This window comes from Impatiens glandulifera, chromosome 9 (genome assembly GCF_907164915.1).
Source record: "Impatiens glandulifera chromosome 9, dImpGla2.1, whole genome shotgun sequence".
In the NCBI taxonomy this organism is placed as follows: Eukaryota; Viridiplantae; Streptophyta; class Magnoliopsida; order Ericales; family Balsaminaceae; genus Impatiens; species Impatiens glandulifera.
The window spans coordinates 17469586-17490788 of NC_061870.1; the positions used below are offsets into that span (position 1 = coordinate 17469586).

The 21203-nt window shown below is 32.2% G+C and overlaps 2 protein-coding genes across 2 annotated transcripts; one reads left to right on the forward strand and one right to left on the reverse strand.

The window, feature by feature from the left end:
- The first annotated feature begins 7233 nt into the window (after window positions 1-7233).
- Window positions 7234-11073, forward strand: LOC124915905 (3-oxoacyl-[acyl-carrier-protein] synthase, mitochondrial). Its single transcript, XM_047456653.1, has 15 exons — window positions 7234-7392; window positions 7511-7753; window positions 7983-8090; window positions 8160-8231; window positions 8318-8404; window positions 8507-8558; window positions 8638-8737; window positions 9411-9491; window positions 9576-9609; window positions 9692-9758; window positions 9937-10013; window positions 10401-10461; window positions 10551-10633; window positions 10734-10805; window positions 10871-11073. The coding sequence occupies exons 1-15, from the start codon at window positions 7234-7236 to the stop codon at window positions 11033-11035; spliced, it is 1461 nt and encodes a 486-aa protein (XP_047312609.1). The 3' UTR covers window positions 11036-11073.
- A 790-nt stretch (window positions 11074-11863) lies between these two features.
- Window positions 11864-14329, reverse strand: LOC124914028 (putative BPI/LBP family protein At1g04970). Its single transcript, XM_047454488.1, has 6 exons — window positions 13798-14329; window positions 13441-13580; window positions 12877-13228; window positions 12544-12792; window positions 12272-12397; window positions 11864-12190 (listed from the first exon to the last, which is right to left on the reverse strand). The coding sequence occupies exons 1-6, from the start codon at window positions 14209-14211 to the stop codon at window positions 11927-11929; spliced, it is 1545 nt and encodes a 514-aa protein (XP_047310444.1). The 5' UTR covers window positions 14212-14329; the 3' UTR covers window positions 11864-11926.
- Between the last annotated feature and the right edge of the window lie 6874 nt (window positions 14330-21203).

Genomic DNA, 21203 nt, shown 5'->3' on the forward strand with positions numbered 1-21203 from the left:
GTCTCTATTCTACTCTCTCTCTATCTCTCTTTCCAACTCTCTTGTAAAATAATTCAAGTGTGATCAATAAAAGGGTGAACTAAGTTGTGTTCGCTTAATTCAGTCTTTAGTTCCGGGTACATTTCTATTCTTTCTCCTTATTTATTTTATTCTTTCATGTTTAGCCTAATAGGCTAATCCCATTATGTGTTGATCATGTCGGTTAACTACCCTACATAAAAAAAGAGTAATTAATAAATAATTATAGCCTATCTTAGAATATTGAATGGACACAAAGGTTGGATATGAAATGTCGGGCCCTTTTATAAAATAGTACTTTAAATTTTGTGTTCCTTATAAGTCCCTATTGGGCCTTTTTATTGCATTTTCGCAATGTGGAACTTTATATTAAAGTTAAATTTTATAATTGGTTGACGAGAATTTTTATATGTTGTAAAATTTCTTGTCCTCTTCAATTTCTATTTGTGGACTATAATTTCGTCGCATGTTAAAACTTTGATGTCAATATCAGTATTCGTTTAACCACCTTTGCTGGATTCAGCTGGAAAAGCATCTATTGTTTTGATTTTCGTCTTAAAATTTTATATAAAGATCATAAAAATAATGGTATTAGAGCCAGAGGGGTGGTTATGCTAAGTAATCAATACAATAACATAATCATGAATATAATCTCAAAAAAGAATAACATAAAGAATATTTAAAAAGAGGAATATGATATTCCAAAAGACTTGGATCTCCTACATAAGTGGACAAATTTCGAAAGTCAAACCTAGATTAATAAATCAATTAGGAACATTTAAAAAAATGAGTCTAAAACAAATAGTAAAAACTACTGAAGAATCAATTTCAATAGATAATAGTGATATGATAATAAAATTACTTTCAGATATGGATATTGCATATTATAGACAAACATATAAGTTCCTACATATAGGGCTAGTACATGTCGTATTTAAACCTTTAACCTTATAAGAATTACTAGAAAGCTTTATGGAAGCTTTAAGAAGAATCCTATCAATATAAGTTCCTTGACTTAATCCAAGTAGCCTTTTAGATCTATCTCTATAGATCTTGATTCCAAGTATGTACTCGGCATTTCCTAAGTCTTTCATTGAGAAACATTTCTTTAGTCATTCTTTAACATACTCTAGTATGAGAATGTCATTCCCAATAAGTAGTATGTCATACACATATAGAACTAAGAATGCTACTTTACTCCCACTGAACTTCTTGTAAACACAAGGATCTTCTTCGCATCTAATGAATTCAAATTATTTGATCTTTTCATCAAATAGAAAGTTCCAACTCCTAGATGCTTGCTTAAGTCCATAAATAGACTTATTAAGCTTACATATTTTCCCAACATGTTTTGAATCTTCAAAACCTTCAGGTTGTGTCATGTACACATCCATTTGTCATATCTCATAGTCATAATATGCAGCAATAGCTAGGATTATCCTAATTTATCTAATCATAACAACTGGTGAATATGTCTCATCATAGTCAATACCATGAATTTGTTTAAAACCTTTGGCAACTAATCTTACCTTGTAAATAGATACATTTCCATTTTTGTCATTTTTAAGTTTGAAAATCCATTTGATTCCTATGGGTTTAACCCCATTTGGCAAATTTATCAAGTCCCATACTTGATTTTTAAACATCGAATTCATTTCGGATCTCATGGCTTCAAGCCATTTATTGGAGTCTAGACCCATCAATACTTGATTATAGGTAAAAGGCTCGTTATGTTCTAACATAAGAATATCAAGACTTACACTTAAGATAAAATCATTGTAACGTATTGGCATAACCTTTGTCCTTTCCGATATACGATTGGGTTCAACTTGTTCAACAATTGAATTTGGAATGTGATCCACAACAATTTGCAGATCCTCTTGTTCTAGTTCTTGAATTATCTGAGCCCCTAGGCCATCAAAAGTAATCATATCATCATCGATATTATCAGAATCATTTTGTTGTTGAGTTTGTTGTTGTTCATCATCTTGAACTGTTTCAAGATGAATATTTCTCTCACTTGACTTGTTGGAAAGAAACTCTCTTTCCAAAAAGACACTATCCTTTGCAACAAAAACCTTTTGCTCATTTGGATTGTAGAAGTAATATCCAAAACTCCCTTTTGGACATCCTATAAAGAAACATTTATTTGATTTGGGGGCAAGTTTATCTGTTTGTAAACGTTATACATAAGCTTCGCATCCCCATATTTTTAAAAAAGATAGTTTTGGAACTTTTTCAGTCCATATCTCATATGGAGTTTTGTCTACAGTTTTTGATGGAGTCTTGTTTAGTGTTAGTACAACGGTAGTGAGGGCATATCCCCAGAAGGATACCGAAAGATTAACAAAACTCATCATTGATCGAACCATGTCTAATAAAGTCTTGTTTCTCCTTTCAGACACACCATTAAGTTGTGATGTTCATGGGGTTGACAACTGTGTTACAATACCACAGTTTTTCAAATGATGATTAAATTCGTGACTCAAATACTCACCACCACGATCAGATCGAAGTACTTTTATTTTTTTGTCACATTGAGTCTCTACTTCATTTTGAAATTCTTTGAATTTTTCAAAGGACTCCGATTTATGTGACATGAGGTAAACATATACATATCAACTCATGTCATCTATAAATGTGATGAATTATCTATAGCCACCTCTAACTTATGTGCTCATTAGTCCACATACATCAGTATGTATTATGCCCAGTAGTTCATTAGCCTTTTCAAACTTCCCTTTGAAAAGTGACCTTGTCATTTTGCCCATTAGACACGATTCATATACAATAATGGATTCATAATTCACGTCTTTAAGAAGTCCATCTTTATGGAGCTTCTTTGTGTGATTAACACCGATGTGACCCAATCGACAATGTCATAGGTAGGCTTCACTCAAATTATTTAACTTTCGTCTTTTGTTATTTATGTTATATAATTCTGATTTGAGATCCAAAATGAAGATCCCATTACTCATTTGAGCAGTTGCATAGAAAATATCATTCTTAAAAACAGAAAAACTCCTATTTTTAATGCTAAATTCAAAACCATCATAATGTAATACAACAACCGAAATAAGGTTATTAGAATGTAAGGAACATAATAACAATTATTCAGTTCAAATACTAAACCAGAAAGTAAAGATAGACTATAAACTCCTACGGCAAACCCAACAACATTTGCTCCATTTCCAACACGCAGGTCTATCTCCCCTTTCTTCACTTGTCTTTTATTTCTTAGTCTCTACACATTTGAAATAATGTGAACACCACATGCAATATCAAATACCCAAGTGGGACCATCATTTAATGTGAGAACATTGGCTGTCATAATTTCAATAACATAAATACCTGAAGTGGAACTCACAGTCCCATTCTTCTTTTCTTCTAGGTACTTGGGACAGTTTCTTTTCCAGTGTCCCTTGGCTTTGCAGAAAAAACAATCATGATCAGAGGCTACTCTTAGCTTCCCACCACTATTGGGGTATGACAACTTGTTTGTCTTTCCCTTGGTTATTATTCATTTTCTTGGCCACCTTCTTAAAACCCCTCCCATTGTTGGCATTCAGAACTTCCTTCCTCTTATCATCAATCATATTGCCTCAGTATTTTTAAGCAATTTATGGAGCTCATTCAAATCATGATTTAGACCATTCATATGGTATTGCATTCTGAATGGTGCAAAACCATCATGTAAGGATCTAAGAACAATATCAGTGGCCAAATCTTGGTCATATAGGGTCCCCAAATTTTTCATCCTCTTGAATAGTCTAGTAAGACTAATTACATGAGGACTGACAGGTTTTCCATTCACAAGCTTGCTATCAAGTATAGTCTTGTGAGTCTCATATCGTTCTATCCTTGCATGATCTTGAAACAATGTTTTCAGTTCACTTATGATGGTATAGGCATTAGAATTCAAAAACCTCTTTTGCAATTCAGGTTCCATTGTGGCAAGAATTAAGCAAGTGATAGGCAATGCTTCGTTTTTCAACCAAATTGTGTTTTCCTTCTCCTCATCAGATGAGGTTTCTGTCACCATCACCATCAGGATAGGGGTTGCAAGGGCGTCCTCACGTCCCTCAGACCTAAGAACGATTCTCAGATTCCTTTCCCAATCAAGGAAGTTTGTTCCATTGATCTTGCTTTTCTCAATAATTGAGCGTAGAGAGAACTTAAAATTATCGTTTGCCATTATCTACATTATGTGATAAATATGCAAATAGTCAAAAAAAAATTATAAATATTTATGATTAAACAATTTAATATATACGATTGCGCATTTTATTCAAGTTATAATTGTTCCTTATGAATAAAATTATTCCAAAATCTCATCACATACAAGCCAATGTACTTTTGCACTGCCTTAGGACTTGTGTGTTTAAGGTAAGTAACAATTTACTAATTATAAACATTCCTTTATAATTCTTGGTTGATAATTCACATCCAATGTCAGAATCATCTACATGTCTCAAGATCCAAAACTTTTTTTTGGTCTCTTGTTGGGTACAACCGTATCAAGGTTTATGAATCCCCGTATAGATTCACCCTCATGAGTATAAGGTTGAGGAAGTACACCATCGCTTTTGCGAAACCCATTCAACTAAAAAAACCATAAACTGCATGAGTTATGACACGGAAAGGCATTGCCCAAATATTCTTTAGGAACTAATGTTTTGTTGTCTTTTATTAAAAAAAAATATATTTCATGAATCTCCATCCTTGAACTTAAAGCTCATAAATTGAATTAAAATTATATATTATAATCTAATTATAAAATAAAATGTAAAACAATTGCCAAAAAAAATGTATTAAATAAATCATATTTATTTTAATCTTTAATATTTCTTAACTCTTAAAAAATAGTAACATAAATCACATTTATTTTAATCTTTAATATTTCTTAAATTTTAAGAAATAGTAACATAAATCATATTTATTTTATTCAAATATTTATATTATCTAATCTTAAAATATTTATTTTAATTTTACCTTTGTTCATGTAAAATTTTCTAGCAAACTAGAAGACTAACAAGATCTTCAGAAAATTATTGCATCAAAATTAACGATTAATTTATTCAATCGGTTTATGCTAAAACCTCGCTCTAATACCATTGTTGAAATTCATTAGACGTATGTTGCGGAAAATAATATACTATCTTAACATCTATTCAGGATGTTCATGCATTTAGCGTTTAAAAGCGTTATCGAAAAGGTGATATCTTTGATGCGTGAATTCGATATATCTTGTAGTATAAAGGATGAGAGCCCCACGTGTTGCTCCTCTAGTTGGTCCACACGAGCTCGTCAAGATTCAATTGACTTCGACTGCTAGGACGAAAGAACAACAGAAGCAATCTAATTACTTATGGGAAAAATGAGTTTTTTAATCGCCTATTCACCATCTCCCAGATCCCTAATTTAAGCTGTTAAATTAGAGAGTCATGGCAAAAGAAAACCAAAAGACCATCTTTTGACATTTCTCCGTTTGCAATTTATATTAATGATAAATATTTTATTTCATAAATAAAATATTATTTATATCATGTTTCCATAATCAATTTACCATGGTTAATTATTTTATTTCATAAATAAAATATTATTTCTATCATGTTTCCATGATCAATTTACCATGGTTAATTATTTTATTTCATAAATAAAATATTATTTCTAATTATTAATAATATCTAATATATTATTAATAATTGGACTTCATTCTCATTTTCATTAATCTATTCTGTCAACTCTAAGTGTGTGACCTCATAGGAACCAATTATAATAGTTATGGGTTTAACCCCATTAATCGTAGTTGGCTTCTAGGAAAGCACACAACGACTCCTAACATAATCGGATTAAATTATTATTGTTAATTGTCCTATCTAGGTTTAGTCATTGCACATTAAATTAAATGACATATTTCCTTCAAATATATATATAAGTTCGAGATTTTAACTTTCTAAATTAAAAAAATTACCAATTACCTAAGTTCAAATGTTGATTTATTAAATTATATATATATATATATATATATATATATATATATATATATATATATATATATATATATATATATATATATATATATATATATCGGTTCGAGATTTTAATTTTTGAATTTAAAAAAAAATTACCAATTTAATGTATTAATAGTGTTGTAAATGATAAAATAATAATATATTTTTTTTTATAAAAGTATAAAAAAAATAGAATTAAATTTTAAGTTAAAAAGTGTGAAATTAAAAATTATAAAAATAAACTAATTTAAATTTCATTAAAATTCTAATTCTAATTTTAATTTAAATTCAATTTCTAATTCTTAATTTTACCAAATTTAAGAATTGAAATTAAGCATCTAATTTCAGTTCTAATCCCATGTTACCAAACACACCATTATAACCATTATAGACATTTATTCGAGTAATGATGTACTCGTCGGGATCGAGTATCCGACAAATCAGGTATGAAAATAGAAGAGATACTTGTAAGAAACTTTAGTATCGAGGTCGAGGTCGAGGTGAAGATCGAGGCTATAATAGAAGTACCGATCTAATGTGAATGCTTATCATATATTATAGCCTCGATCTAATGTGAGATCTAATGTTTATCATTTTAACCATTTTAATCATTTTCCAAACCGGTCATTCTCTACACAACTTGTAGGATATATCTGTTTCACATCCATGATCTAATGTGAATGCTTATCATATATTATTGTTGTGTTTTATTGTTAATTTATTTGGAAAATGAATATATTTTTATTTGGAAAATGTATTAACGTGCCTTCTAAGAAAAATTTGACGAAATGACCTTAAAGATAGATTTTGATCAGCACTGCTAATAAAATTAAATGCGCAGATGATCACTTTTTTTTAACGAAAATGCTCCCGTGGTGAAAAGTCTATAATTGCGAGACGTTACCCCTCAACCGGCATTCGCGTCTCGCGATTGTAGACTTTTCACGGGGCATTGTGGATAACCAGCGGTTGCGTCTCGCGATTGTGACAATTTCGTTAAAAAAAATATAAAATGGTCACCGACCCATTTTAAATTTTGCACCGGTCAAAACCTCGTCTACCCAAATTTTTAATACCATTTTGTGAAATTTCCCCCTCTAAGGCTCTAACTCTCTTCACAGTCATCTTCCCTTCCCATCCCAGTTCCCGCCGTCCATCTTCATCAAAACCCATATACTTGGGTCTGAAAATTGAAAGAGCTATGGCGAGAAACAATCTATTCAGACTATTCTCACGCCACACTTTCCACTTCAAAAGACTCTTATCTTCTTCTTCATCTTCTCCACCTCCTAGTTTTGAACCCTTTGCTCCTCCTCCTCCTCTTCCTCTTCCGCGGCGGAGAGTAGTCGTCACAGGTAGTGTATTCGCATATATTCACTCAAATTTGATTCTTCTTATTATCCAATTACGCTGATTCATACTGTTATCTTCTTATGCTATTATTATGCTTCTGATTTGGCTGAAGTCTTCACATTTAGTCGGATGATGTAGGACTGGGACTGGTAACTCCCCTTGGCTGTGGAGTTGAAACGACATGGAAGCGGCTGATAGGTGGTGAATGCGGAGTGAGAGCATTAACTATTGAAGATCTCAAGATGAGTAATTTTGACGAAGAAACTCAATTGCGTACTTTCGAACAATTGACGTCTAAAGTTGCTGCTATTGTCCCTCAAGGGTCCGGCCAAGGAATGTTTAACGAGGAAATGTGGATGAATTCTAAGGTGACTTCTTTTGATGACCCTATAGTTTCTGTTTTGTGTTATTTCCATGATTCAAACTACAGAGGTTTTGATGATTCAAAAGTTAGTCATTTTTGTGTATTTTGATTGAAATTATAGACAGACAGTGTCAGAAGGTTGAGTGCCATATGTTTGAGAACCTTCATTAGAACATGAAACCTAGATTGACATCATAGTAATAAGCTTAATCATGCTTGATTTTGTCTACCAGGAACATAAATCAATTGCAAGATTCATAGCTTACGCGCTATGTGCAGCTGATGAAGCTCTCAAAGATGCAAACTGGATGCCTACTGAGAAGGATGAGAAAGAAATGACGGTATTATTGATATTATTTTTTATCAATTTTCATTTGTGAGTATGAAATTTCTAAGATGGGTTTCTGTAGGGAGTCTCCATTGGTGGAGGAATTGGAAGCATAAGCGATATACTGGATGCCTCACAAATGATTTGTGAGAAGGTCATTGTTCTTCTTTAATCATATTGCTTAGATTAAGAATGAATTCAGCACTGGTAACTTATAATATTCCATTTTGCTTCTCCCAGCGCCTTCGACGACTTAGTCCATTTTTCATTCCTCGGATATTGATTAACATGGCTTCTGGACATGTGAGTATGAAATACGGATTCCAGGTAATGATACATCTTCTTACTGTAGATTTTTATTAATGATCTTTATAAAGAAAGAATTATTTGTTGTTGCTATTGCACATTTTAGTCTGATTATGAATATAGGGACCAAACCATGCTGCAGTAACTGCTTGTGCTACTGGGGCACACTCAATAGGTGATTTTATCAAAATAGAAAAATAAAATCCATGTTTCATTTGAGTTTATGCTAATTTTGAAATAAAAATAAACTTTAGGTGATGCAACAAGGATGATTCAATTTGGAGATGCTGATGTTATGGTGGCTGGTGGGACAGAATCAAGTATTGATGCATTGTCTATAGCAGGGTTTTGTAGGTAATTCCAAGATTTTGTTTTTAGAGAAAAGATTGCATAAGCCTATGAACTTTTCAAAGAAAATTGAACAACCCCATTATACTATTTAACGATTTCATGGGCTTATTTTACCATGAAGAGAATTGTTTATGAAAATAATGCTAAATGTTAAAGACAATAGTGCTTGAAGAACTGATATGCTGCCTATGGGAAATATGAGACATCGTCAATCTGTTTTTAGTTATATTTTTGAATAAATGTGATAAGCGATAAAGGTTGGGATTTAAAAGGGTCAATCTGAAGTGGACATGTAGCTAGAAGTTTAAACTATTTAAATTAGAGTAATTATGTTTATATTAGGTTAGATAGCTAAAATTATCTACATAACATATTAAATTGCTTTAATCTGCTCACTATTGTTCATCTTCAAATTGACCCCTTTTTAATCTTACAAATCTATGGTGAAATGATTTGTTTTTTGAAAATATCTGATAGGTGATATTGTTTGTCTAGTTAAGAATGTTGATTATATGATTGGCATTTGGAAGACAAAATATTATAATATGATGATCATGATCTTTCTGGCTATTCCTTATTGTATGAAATGGACACTAAACATTGCTACTTCTCCAAATTAAGATTAATCACCTAATTTGTTTTTTATTCAATTTAATAGTTCAATGACACTATGCAGGTCAAGAGCCCTATCCACAAAGTACAATTCTTCTCCACAAGAAGCGTCCCGACCTTTTGATAGCGGTCGAGATGGATTTGTGTAAGTTAATCTTACTCATCAATCTATTTTTAAGTGTCATAACTTGTTTACGATCCCTTTAACATGTGATTAAAAATAGATCAGGATGGGTGAAGGTTCTGGCGTATTGGTGTTGGAGGTGAGTTTGCTCGCATTGTTTTTTTAAAATCTTATTCTTTCGTATACGTGATCATCGCTTCTTCATTCTTATGCCTCTTTAGGAAATGGAACATGCAAAAAGGAGGGGTGCAAAAATCTATGCAGAACTTCGCGGTTATGGGATGTCAGGTCTGCAAATGTGATTTTTCGTATTAATAATGTCTATTACGTATCCCACTAACAATACTTTGGTGGAAGTGGGACATGACTGTGGGATCGTGTTAGCTTCTTTCAGGGAGGGAATAAACCATAATTTTCAGAAAAAAGTCTTTTGCGTGTTATTTCATCTTAAATATGTATTTTACAGGTGATGCATATCATATTACTAAACCGCATATTGATGGTCGAGGTGCCATCTTGGCTATGACCCGTGCTCTAAAGCAGGTTAGAGTGAATTTTATTCATTGCATGAATGATTTGTTATCTTATTATGTCTGCAAATCTTCGAGATCATATTCTGTTTTCGTTCCAAACGTTTTGGTATCTACATTCAACTTGGATTCAATCAAATCCCTTTTCAAGCTGGAGCTAGAACAACTTATTTTAATTTTTGGGAAAATGGTTAAATCCAAAAAAAGAGTTTACAAGTTGAACATGAATTGGAGAGCAAAATAGGTTTTGCCTCCAACTAACTAAAGTAAAACTTAACTACAAATCAAACAAAAATTTGAAATAATTTAAACAACTTATATACAATTAATCTTCTCGCCATAACTATTTTTCTTCTTTTTTGTTTTGTTTGGTTGTTTGATTTGCTTATGCAATATGCAGTCTGGTCTTCATGCATGTCAAGTGAATTACATAAATGCTCATGCTACTTCTACGCCTCTAGGTAAAATAAGTAAACATTTTCACGGTTTTCCTTATTTATGATGGTTTAATCTAACTGGCATATTTAATGCTCGAATATACTGAATTTAGGCGATGCTATTGAGGCCAATGCTATCAAATCCGTATTTTCTGAGCACGCCACATCAGGTTCATTGACATTGTCTTCTACAAAGGTAAATATTTTTAATTAATGAATAAGCCTTCTTTCTTTTTCGAGATCTTCGAGATTGAAGCATCTGTTTGTTCTGTAATTGCTTCAATTTGAAAACACAGGGTGCACTTGGTCATCTGCTTGGTGCAGCTGGAGCAGTAGAAGCAATTTTTACTGTGTTATCTATCCACAAAGTAAGTAATAATTTTTTTATGATTTTTTTTTCTACTTGATGTAAATCCCCTTACTCCTATGGCAGGGAGTTGCTCCTTTAACACTTAATCTAACCGAGCCAGATCCTGTTTTTATCGACGGTTTCAAACCTTTGATTAGTTCAAGAGTGATGCCCATTAGGGCAGCCCTTTCAAACTCTTTTGGCTTTGGAGGAACCAATGCTTCTTTACTTTTCACAGCTGCATCGTGATTTTGCACCGCTTCCTTGACGTGTAGATTATCAATAAAATTGAAAAACTTCTACTCCTGGTGATTAAGGTTGGGTTACTTGGGTAGTTCTCATGATCATTGTAGTCTTGGGGATTACTTTTTTATTATATTATTCCAATAATATATTTATTGTTTGCTAAGATTGATTGTTTTGATAAATTTTTTTGATAAAATGAACAAACACAAATCAGTCATTACAATCCCAAAATGTAAAGCAGGAAAGGCAGACAGTGAATACAACAAAGAAACTACAAAAGCAAAAAAATTGAAACCTAAGAAATGCCAAAAGTTTCAAAGTTTATTTATTATAAATATGATATAAATGAGAGCTTTATTATAAATATAATATAAATGAGAGAGGTTTAGCATCACAAAAGAAAAATACAATGTTCAAATTGTTACAAAACACACGAAAAAAATGTTTAATAAATCAAACAAATATAAAAATTAACATTAACGAGAGTTAAAAGATTTTCTTGAAGAAATATCTAGTATCAAAATAATATCGTTATAAAGTAAACGCAGTTATTAGTAAAATAAACCTAACGATAAAAAATAACCAGAATTTGACTCATGGTTTTATTCAAACTTCCCAACCACCAACTATTAACAACATTGAAATTGAGCTATTTCAAAATGAATGGGTTGGATCGAAGCTATTGTTCCCAAGGATAATAAGTGTAACATCCATAGTTCTTAGGAGTTGTGACCTTAGCATATATGTATAGAATATTATAATAATTTTGAGACATTTATGATTTGATTTGGTGACCTACATCTAAATTGTTATATGATTTAAAACACAAGATGAGTGAAATACTTATAATACAAATATATACATTGATTGAAACTGTAAAAAAGAAGCAAAAAACTACACAAATAAGACCTCATTTTGAACACCTTTCATGAAGAGTGATGAAAAGTGTTTCTGTAAAGTGGAAGACAGGTTGAAACCAAGTGATGGTGAATCATCCGTATAATCGATATTGCTGCAAACAGTAATCTTCGACGATGAGCAGATTATTTCCGCATCCTGTAGGGTAAACCCATGAATCACGGGCAGAGGGAATCCTTGTTCCAGGTGCGAGTTTGTATATGGCAAGACAACTGTTTCAATTACTGTCCACACCACAGGCTGTAAAAGAAAATTACGACCATTTTTCTTATCGTTAAAACATAACTTATCACTTAACAATGTGAATGTGATAGAACTTACCTGTATCAGGAACATTCGCAAATTACCGATTTTACTCCATTTTAACACCATTGTAAAATCAGTCAATTTGACGCTGCCAGCAAGGTTATTTTGTACAATTTTAACCGATCCAGAGCCATGTATAACCTGCATAGACAAAAAAAAAGAGATAGGTCATTATGTATCGCATTTAAAAGACTTAAGTGCCCTTCTTTCCATTAATAATCTATCGATTAAGAAGGGCAAAATGGTCTTTTTCTAGACAAAAAGTTATAATTTTCAGCTTGTATTACCAATGAAATACAAGCAACGGGAACCACTTCTCCATTGTCAATGATTTCAATGGTTAAATCTGCGTTGACGGTTGCAACAATATTCTGGGATGAGATTCTCATGGCTGGGGGAGACGAAAGGGTAATTTTCAGACTCATATCATCGTTTGGATATTTCTTGTAAAGCTGAGGAACAATGAATTTCCATCCAGCAGTGTTCAAAAGAGATTGATCAGGTACGTTATCCACACTCCATTGCATCAATTCCGTCTAGAAAAACAACCAATAACAAAATTTATATCAAATAAAACTGTCAAACCGACAGACATCGATGTTGTTTAGTACTTTACTCACATTGTAGTATAAATTAGAAGCGGATGTAAACACTGCCTCGTCTAACGAAATTCCAAGCATCTTCGAATTATCATGGCATGAAACGACACTTTGAGAGTTACTGAAATCGTGGTTTGAAAACGATTCGATTTTCCTTCTCGAAAACAGACCGCTGATCTCAACCCCGACAGAAGAATCAGTCAGCGTAATGTTATTTACAAAAGTAACGTTTAGGGATGCAGTTTCGTCGACAGCGATTTCCTGTGGAAGTTCGTGAAGAAAGGAATTGAGAGTGGAAACTCCCGATTTAAGTTCGTTAGTAATTGCATTTTCAACTGCAGATGTTATTTGTTCATCGAAAGCATCCACAACCCTGAAACATTATCTTAGTTTAGACCTGAAGTAGTGAAAGAATTTGGAGATATTACAACTTCTTTGATTGTTTGTTATCATAATCTGATTGCTTGATCATTGTGAAAGATAACAGACAATCAAGCATCATCAATGGTCTTCTTTATATCATATTGCATGAACTTTTCTCAAAAAAACAATCAAGCATCATAAAAAAACTGTATTCATTCATACCCTTGATAAAGCCAAGATGCGCCTCCATCCAATGCAATAGAAATGTCAGTAACATAACAACCGCCTTCCAAAAGGGACATCTCTAGAAATCCTTCAACATTCTTCAATCCTAGAGTAATCCCAATTTCCATGCCCTTAACCTTTTTTTAAAACCCAGAAACAAACAGTAATCATCAAAATTCTTTGTCAAGAAGAAGATCAAATTCATCCAAGTACAAACAATCAGTCAATTTACAGCAAATAATTGGATCTGAAATAGTGTATGTAACAACAAATGGAACAAAATTAACACTGCTTCAAGATTCCAAATAAATGTAAACCCTAGATGATTAAGCATGATCAAAGAATAAGTAGTACCTCAACATATGCACGGCCACTATCTGAAACCTTAACGGGAAAAAACCAAGAGCTGCTATAGGAGTAGTGCCAATCCATAGTCAAATTACAGGTGCTTCCAGATGTTACTATGGCGATTCCGTTGTCTCCAGGCTTGATATAGGACGTGGGTACGTCGATTTGATAGATGGTGATGTTGGATAAAGCAACGTATACGCTTCCTAGGAAAGGGATCTTAATGACTTTTTCAATTTGGGGAATCCGGAGGGGGGTGATTGAGGAGATTGCTTTTGATACAAGTAAATCTTTGGTGAAATCGAGGCCTTTTTGAGTTATGAGCATGGAAATGAAGGACTGATCGGTGTTTAGTCGGTGGCATTGAGATGGAAAGAAGAGGGAGAAAAGAAGGAGGAGATTTAGAGGGAGAAGTGACATGGCGGCCGGGTGTTCAATTTCATATAGAATACAGAGACTCAGATCAGAGAGAGAGAGAGAGTAATTGACCTGATCGGACCTGTAATTTTTGTGAGAGAAGCTTCAGCTTGGGGACGAAGAAGATGATCAGTACAAAAATACAAAATTTATTTTTTCATTTAAAAACAATTTATAGAGTCTCATAAAATATAACAATAAATTATCTTGAAAAACAAAATATCTTTTAAAACAAAAATTAATAAATATATATTTATTAACCTTTTTTATATACAGGTCAATAAAAACTTTTAATAAGTAATAATAGGTAAATTTGAAAAAATAAATGAGAGAATGAAATTGAAATGTGATGACCCTAATGAACTAATTGTGAAAATGACCTACGCCTAAAAAAAATGCGCAAATAATTATTTTCATCGCGATGAAACCCTAATTTGACGAGCGTGCCTTTGCGTGACGAGCATAATAATAATAATAATAATAATAATAATAATAATAATAATAATAATAATAATAATAATAATAATAATAATAATAGGAAGTTCTCTAACACGTTATTCTCTCAATTTCTTTCCGGGTCACTTTTAATATATATTTATATTATTTATATAATTTTAAGTTATTTTATATGTTATAAGTACTTTGTTATTATAATAGTCACTATAAACAAATTTTATTTATATGTATTTTAATAATAATATGATTATTTAATTAATTATATTATAATATTTTTATCTAAATACCTCACCAAATAGTTGACCTAAAATACCAAAATGCCACGGTTTTTATCCTACTCAAAACACTTTGGCTGTGATGAGTCATTCTATTCTATATAAAAAAAATTAACTAAAATAAGCTTTTTAGAACGTATAAAAATTATTGAGATAAATGACAAATTTAGTACTCTTTCCCTAATCTCATCTCCTACAACTCATTCTTGTCTAGATAAAGCTTTACACTCGCTTCACAAGCGATTGCATCGAAAGGGAAAGCCACGACGATAGTGAAAGGCGTTATTCTTGCCTCTCTCGAGATTGTCCCGCCTCTCTACGCTGGGAGTATAATGTTCTCATAAATATGGACGATAATACCATTTAGAGGAGCGTCCAACGTGAGGTATCGCGATTCATTTGTCATTATAGGCCTAACTCATGTCAAGAAGGTTGTGCCACATTTCTAGAGGGAACAAAGCTGTGACCATCGTTTTATCCTTGTGAAACATAGGAGATCATCAAGCCCTTCTATAAGTGTTTATGCTAAGATGATACTTGAAGGGTCTTGGTTTTTTTTACGCGGATGATAGGCTACCTCTAAGACTTTAAAGGATGGTTTGGTACCTAACGGGGCCAGAAAAAATGAGCCAGTAGTATGGTTACTGTCATAATTGAAGATCATAGGGTTAGAGGAATTTCTCCGTTCTTGACTTCCATTTTGGTCCATTTGCGAAAGTCAATGATAGCTTTCCTCATGATGTTTTCTAATGTCGTTTTAGTATATCCAAATTCATGTTGTAGAAGCTTCTTAATGAAATTGATTTTACAAACGGTTTGAGAAGTATAATATTTTGTTAGCAATCATTAAAATAGCCCTAAATTCTTCTATAGTAGGGCACATCTGTATGTCTACCATGAAGAAGGTTCTAGAGACAAGACTTCATCTTCTTTACATTTGTATCATGAAGTTCTTATTTATTTTGAAATTGACGAACCTCATGATAGAGCTTAGCCCGTAAATCCTATGATTCCATCGTCCAACATAGACATCGTCCAACATAGACATCGTCTGGATTGAACGTATAAAACAATTTAAAAATGTTTTTGTTTTGAAAAGGAAGCATATTCAAAGATGTTCATTTGTCCATAGATGCATACAAATAATACATATATAATAGTCACGTAATGGTTTAGTGATGAGGTTTAGTTGTTTGAGCACGTCAAACAACCATCTTGGATAATGTATCTAGGATTTTTGTGCTATGGTGAATCATAAGAAAGTATCACTCACCAATAGTGGAGGGGGGTTAACACTACAATAAATTGAGAATTATCAACTCAATCGGGAATTTTTCTTTATCTCCACAATGCCTACGTTTTATCGGACGACTCATTGCTAAAGAGAAGGGTCGATCCTTGGAATTCTAGGTCAAACTCTTGCAACATCGCTCGGTTTATAACAAGTTATCGTTCTTCATCGACAATCTTTGCACATAATTTGTAGAATCACTGAGTCTTATCGTGTACTTTTGAATGTAATTAGGGTTGTATACCCTTTATTGGTCAATACATTTATTAAGATAAAAGTCTATGCATATGCCATGTGATATACCTTTTAGACGTGCCATTTTTTAATAGCCAAGTTCTTTTTATGTTTTCGAGTTAAACAATTTGATCCCCAATAGAGTGTCCAGAAAGTTGTAACCCCCGGACATCCATTGTCCCGAAAAAAATCAAGGTTCGAAAAATTTCAACCTCTGTTTGCGTGTCGAAAAAATCTTTTAATACAATATTATTTTAAAGATTTATATAAAAATGTATTTTTGATATTTTAAAATTAATTATAACAATAATTAATTTTTATGATAAATTTTAAATAATCTTTTGAATTTAAAATAATCAAATCACAATTTGAATAAAAGAAATATTTATCTTAAATTAGTTTAAAATAATTAAATTAAAAGATTATTTATTTAATTAAAGATTCACTAATTGATTTTTAAATCAATAAAACATTTTGTATACGTATATAAACGCATATTTGACTAGAGATTCTTTTAGGTTTGATGTTTGGTGATATTTGAAAAAGACTTTTCACACTATATCCTTCGTACCCGATAAAAACGGTTTTTACTTTATAAAATAATGGTTTTTTAAATTTTGGTTTTATTACGTTTTGTTTGACCAATTATTTTCAAGTTCTAAACATTCAAATATTTTCTTGCATTTAAAATTGTAGAATAATATTTAAATGTTGGTACCTGCGATTGATGTTGATGATTATCGAGGAAAGTACAGTGAGTTGGAGAACACTCCTGAACTCTGTTAGAAGCTTTGTGGTTACCCAGAACCGAGCCTTAGAGCCTTATGCAAAATTCAAAATTTTCAAGAAAACCTTGAAAATTTTAGTGGCAAATTTCGTGTGAAGTGAATTGAGGGCTTATGATTCTAATCTATGCTTTCAGTTTGTCTAAGGGGAGCTATTTATAGCCTCGCAAGGTTGATTGATCAAACAAGTGGATCGAATTTCAGAAAAAGCACCATTAATGGCTTTTGTTTGTTCTTCATCTAGTTGATCGTTATAGGGCATGGTTTCTCATATGTTCATAGATGAAATGATCATCAAGCTAGAGTGATCATTTCATCTTTTGAATCAAGTCATTTGATGGAGTATCGGTTGAGTTCCATATTTGAAAATTAATTTTTTTGCCGATGTTGATCCAGTTCGTCGTGAGGAAGAAGACAAACTAGGGTTGAAAACGACGTTGTTTGCTTCTTCCGTGTTTGAGCACTGAGGGAGTCTTGAAACGACATCATTTTTGGCCAAAGCGCGAACGCTTGGGTATTCCGTCCGCGTTCTGTCTACGTTGGGCATTCTGCTTGCATTTGGGCTAATGACGTTGAGGCGCGTGTTAGTTGATCCTCTGTTTCGCGAACACACCTTTCTTCAGTTGTAGCGGGCGACGCGGTTGGCTATTGTGCATTGGATAAGATTTCAACACTCATCTGATGGTTGTGTGGTCTACTGTAACTGCTTCCCTTGTATTCGGTTGCATTGGATCCCGACCCTTTTTCAGCTTTTGAGCTTTTTGAAATTGATGTTTTCAATTTCTTTTCGCTTCATTTTCAACCTACAAATATTTTTAATAGACATATTATTTTTTTGGGGGGGAAAATAGACATATTATTTATTTTGCCTATTTTTTGGTATTTTTGGGTAGGGTGGTAATTTGAGTCAGTTTCAGGTTGGCGGGTTCGGGTTGACAAGTTATTGGGTTTAACGATACTAAATTAAACCTAACTTGTTTAATAATTCAGGTCAAAATCTCTAACCTACCTGACATTTTTTTTTTGTGATTGACCAGATTTACCTAACTCAACTCGAACCAAACCCGATGTAATTAATTCACATCTCTGTTTTAAATTAAAATTACATCAATGCAAAACAAAAATGAAGTTAAATCACAAATCCGTTTATAAAAAAAGTACAAAAGAAAATGAGTGAGTGAATAGAAAAGAATAACACAAAACTCAACAAAAAAAACTTATAAACGAGTTATCAAGTCAATTTGGGTCATTACAGGTCAACCCGATTTTGATATATTTATTAATCAAGTTAAACATGTCGACTTGATTTTTACCCGAACAAAAAAAATACATGACCTTAACCTGATTTTTTGCATCAAAAAATACATGACCCGAACAAAAAAAATACAATCGCAAGACATAAGATTATAAGTCTACCCGAAGAGCGGAAGAGAAAGAAGAAAAAGTCGTTGGTTGGAGTTCGCCGGAGAAGTTGATTTCTCGTCAGAATCACATTGGGAGTGTTCTTCAATTGGTCTCCTGGTATTCTTTCTAAGTGTAAGTTAAGAAATCTAGCAAATAGCCAGTTGTGCATTAAATGAATGAGGAATAATCTTTATATATCCTTGATCAAAACTTTGGAATATTTGTTTAAAACCGGTAACTCACTAGACAAGTTAAACCGACTCATCTAAGTGCTCAACCGAGTTTTGGCTGAGTTTAATCTTGTAGGTAATCGTTCATGATACACTCTCCACTTTGAATCATGTCAAATGGTTAAGTACAAGCCAAGTTACACGTTTTTAAAGCTTAGCCTTTTCTTGTTCTCAGTTTTAGCCATCTTGTTTCAATTGAGGCTTCAAATGGCTATAACTTTTGTCTCAAATTACTGTTGTGGCTGAGCCAGGTTGCATTGAAAAGTTATTGACGTTGGCTAAATGTTTTGTCTTTCATATGAAGTTCAAGACATGCCACAAGTTCATGCAGTTCGAGATGGAATATCATTGGCCTTGAAATGAATAGTTTGACTTACGAGAAACCTAGCGTGGGTTGCATGTCGATCAGTGAGTGATGCATGTTATCAATAGAAATCCAAACTCAATAATCTTTCCAATGGTAGCTCACTTGCACAAAATGATCGAGTGAGTCAAAAGATATGAATTATGAAGTTACACCTAACTTCAATTCGCTCCAGGATTTAAGTTGGTGCACTTGCATCGTGTTGTGTATATCACCTTAGTCGTTGAAAGGAGACTCATGATCAATGCCATTCGATTGGGATGTGTCTTAGCTTTCCAATCATAAGTAAAAATTGTGAAGCCTTGTGGCTCAAGTTATGAAAATTTTTAAACGTAGGTGTGTTAAGTTTGATCATATTTTGGCTGCATCGTCTTGTACCGTCGATTTCTTGGGGGTTAAGAGCTTCGTTTCGAATTAGGATTCAAACGGTCCTTGTAGAAGACTCTTCAAGCATTCCAAATCATCTAAAACTATTGGATGTAGCGATTTGGGTGAATTTTTGAAGTTGAAGATCCTGCTTGTTTTCTTTAGCCAAGCAATACCAAAATAAGGGTATTTATGCTTTTTTTTTTCAAATAAAATGCGCTTGACGTCACCCGTTCATTTATAAGGCTTGGACGCGCATAATTTTTTGTGTTGACTTTCATTGACTTAGCATTGAACCAACCGATTTGACTCAGTTTGGACTCTTTTGCCCTTTTGAAAGTCTTCTACACAAATTTGCAAACAAAAATATTACACGCAAAATTTATATTTTCAAACTAGTTAATCTGAATATATTAGGTCTCTCGAATTCCAACTTTTTATTTAAAATGGTATTTGGGTGCAAGAACAAGCGTAAAAGTATATGTTCAGTACATTTTGACCAATAATAATATTATATTCAAAATTCATGATTTTCCAAACCGATCATTCTGAAGGTACTTGGTCAATCAAATTTTGAGTATTTTTAAAAATTGCATTTGAACCGCTTTTCAAAGTCATTTCAAGTCATTCTAAAACGTGTATCTAATTTTTCTCACCCGATCCATTAATCAAGTACGATCATCATATTAGTCCGGACATATTTATTTTAATTTTGGGGTATAAAAATGAAGTGTCTATAATTATAATTTCACAAATTTAAGATATTTTCAATAGAATTGTTCCAAATTTTTTTTATCATTTCAATAAAACATTTATTATTTGTGTAATACTTAAGCTAAATCAATATTAAAATAAATATGTAAAAATAAAACATTTTTCAAATTTAAATTTTATTAATTTTCAAACTTGTATTCAGAATTGAGTGTTTCAAATAAAGAAGTGTAGAGAAATATTTAAGAAGCTCATACTATATCTTAACAAATTAAATTGTGATCAACAAATCAAAATAAAAAGTTAAAAACCATATGCACTCTCATTGTAATAAGTAAAACAAATATTTAAGTTAATTTGTACAAAAACTTAGAAATATTTGTACTAAATCGATTTAAATATTCTCAAAATAATTATCGATTTTAAGTTTGGATAAAAATCGTAATACTTCCCTACATACCTCCTAATACTTAAATATATATACCTCTAATCATTGTTTATGTTGATCGATTTGATCAGGTTGAACTTGAACATTTCTCCCTTAATATTAAAGCCGCTACATTAAATATGTAGAGAAGAAATAGATGACTTTAAACAATTTGCTTTTGCTCAAACTCTCAATAATGCTTATTTGTTAATAGAGGTGTCAATTTAGAAACTTCTTATCTTTTAATATAAACTATTATCATCAAATAAATAAATATAAATATGAACAATGACATGTCATCTTCTAGTTTAGCGGCAACGGGACGTGGATACTCAAATCTAACCTTTCGAGGTTTTGGGTGTGAATTAGTTATTAGTCCCACTTCAAAAGAGATACGAAATTCATCGTTCTTAAAAATAAGAAGAAGAATATAAAGAATGATTATTTTTTTT

Excerpts from the sequence above, each read along its gene's own strand:
- LOC124915905 (XM_047456653.1), top strand. The coding sequence starts at position 7,234 with ATGGCGAGAAACAATCTATTCAGACTATTCTCACGCCACACTTTCCAC. Across the intron at positions 10,014-10,400 it reads TGACCCGTGCTCTAAAGCAG|TCTGGTCTTCATGCATGTCA; the intron begins GTTAGAGTGAAT and ends TGCAATATGCAG. Across the intron at positions 10,462-10,550 it reads TGCTACTTCTACGCCTCTAG|GCGATGCTATTGAGGCCAAT; the intron begins GTAAAATAAGTA and ends TACTGAATTTAG.
- LOC124914028 (XM_047454488.1), bottom strand. The coding sequence starts at position 14,211 with ATGTCACTTCTCCCTCTAAATCTCCTCCTTCTTTTCTCCCTCTTCTTT. Across the intron at positions 12,793-12,876 it reads CTTCTAATTTATACTACAAT|ACGGAATTGATGCAATGGAG; the intron begins GTGAGTAAAGTA and ends TTGTTTTTCTAG. Across the intron at positions 12,398-12,543 it reads CCGTTGCTTGTATTTCATTG|GTTATACATGGCTCTGGATC; the intron begins GTAATACAAGCT and ends TTGTCTATGCAG.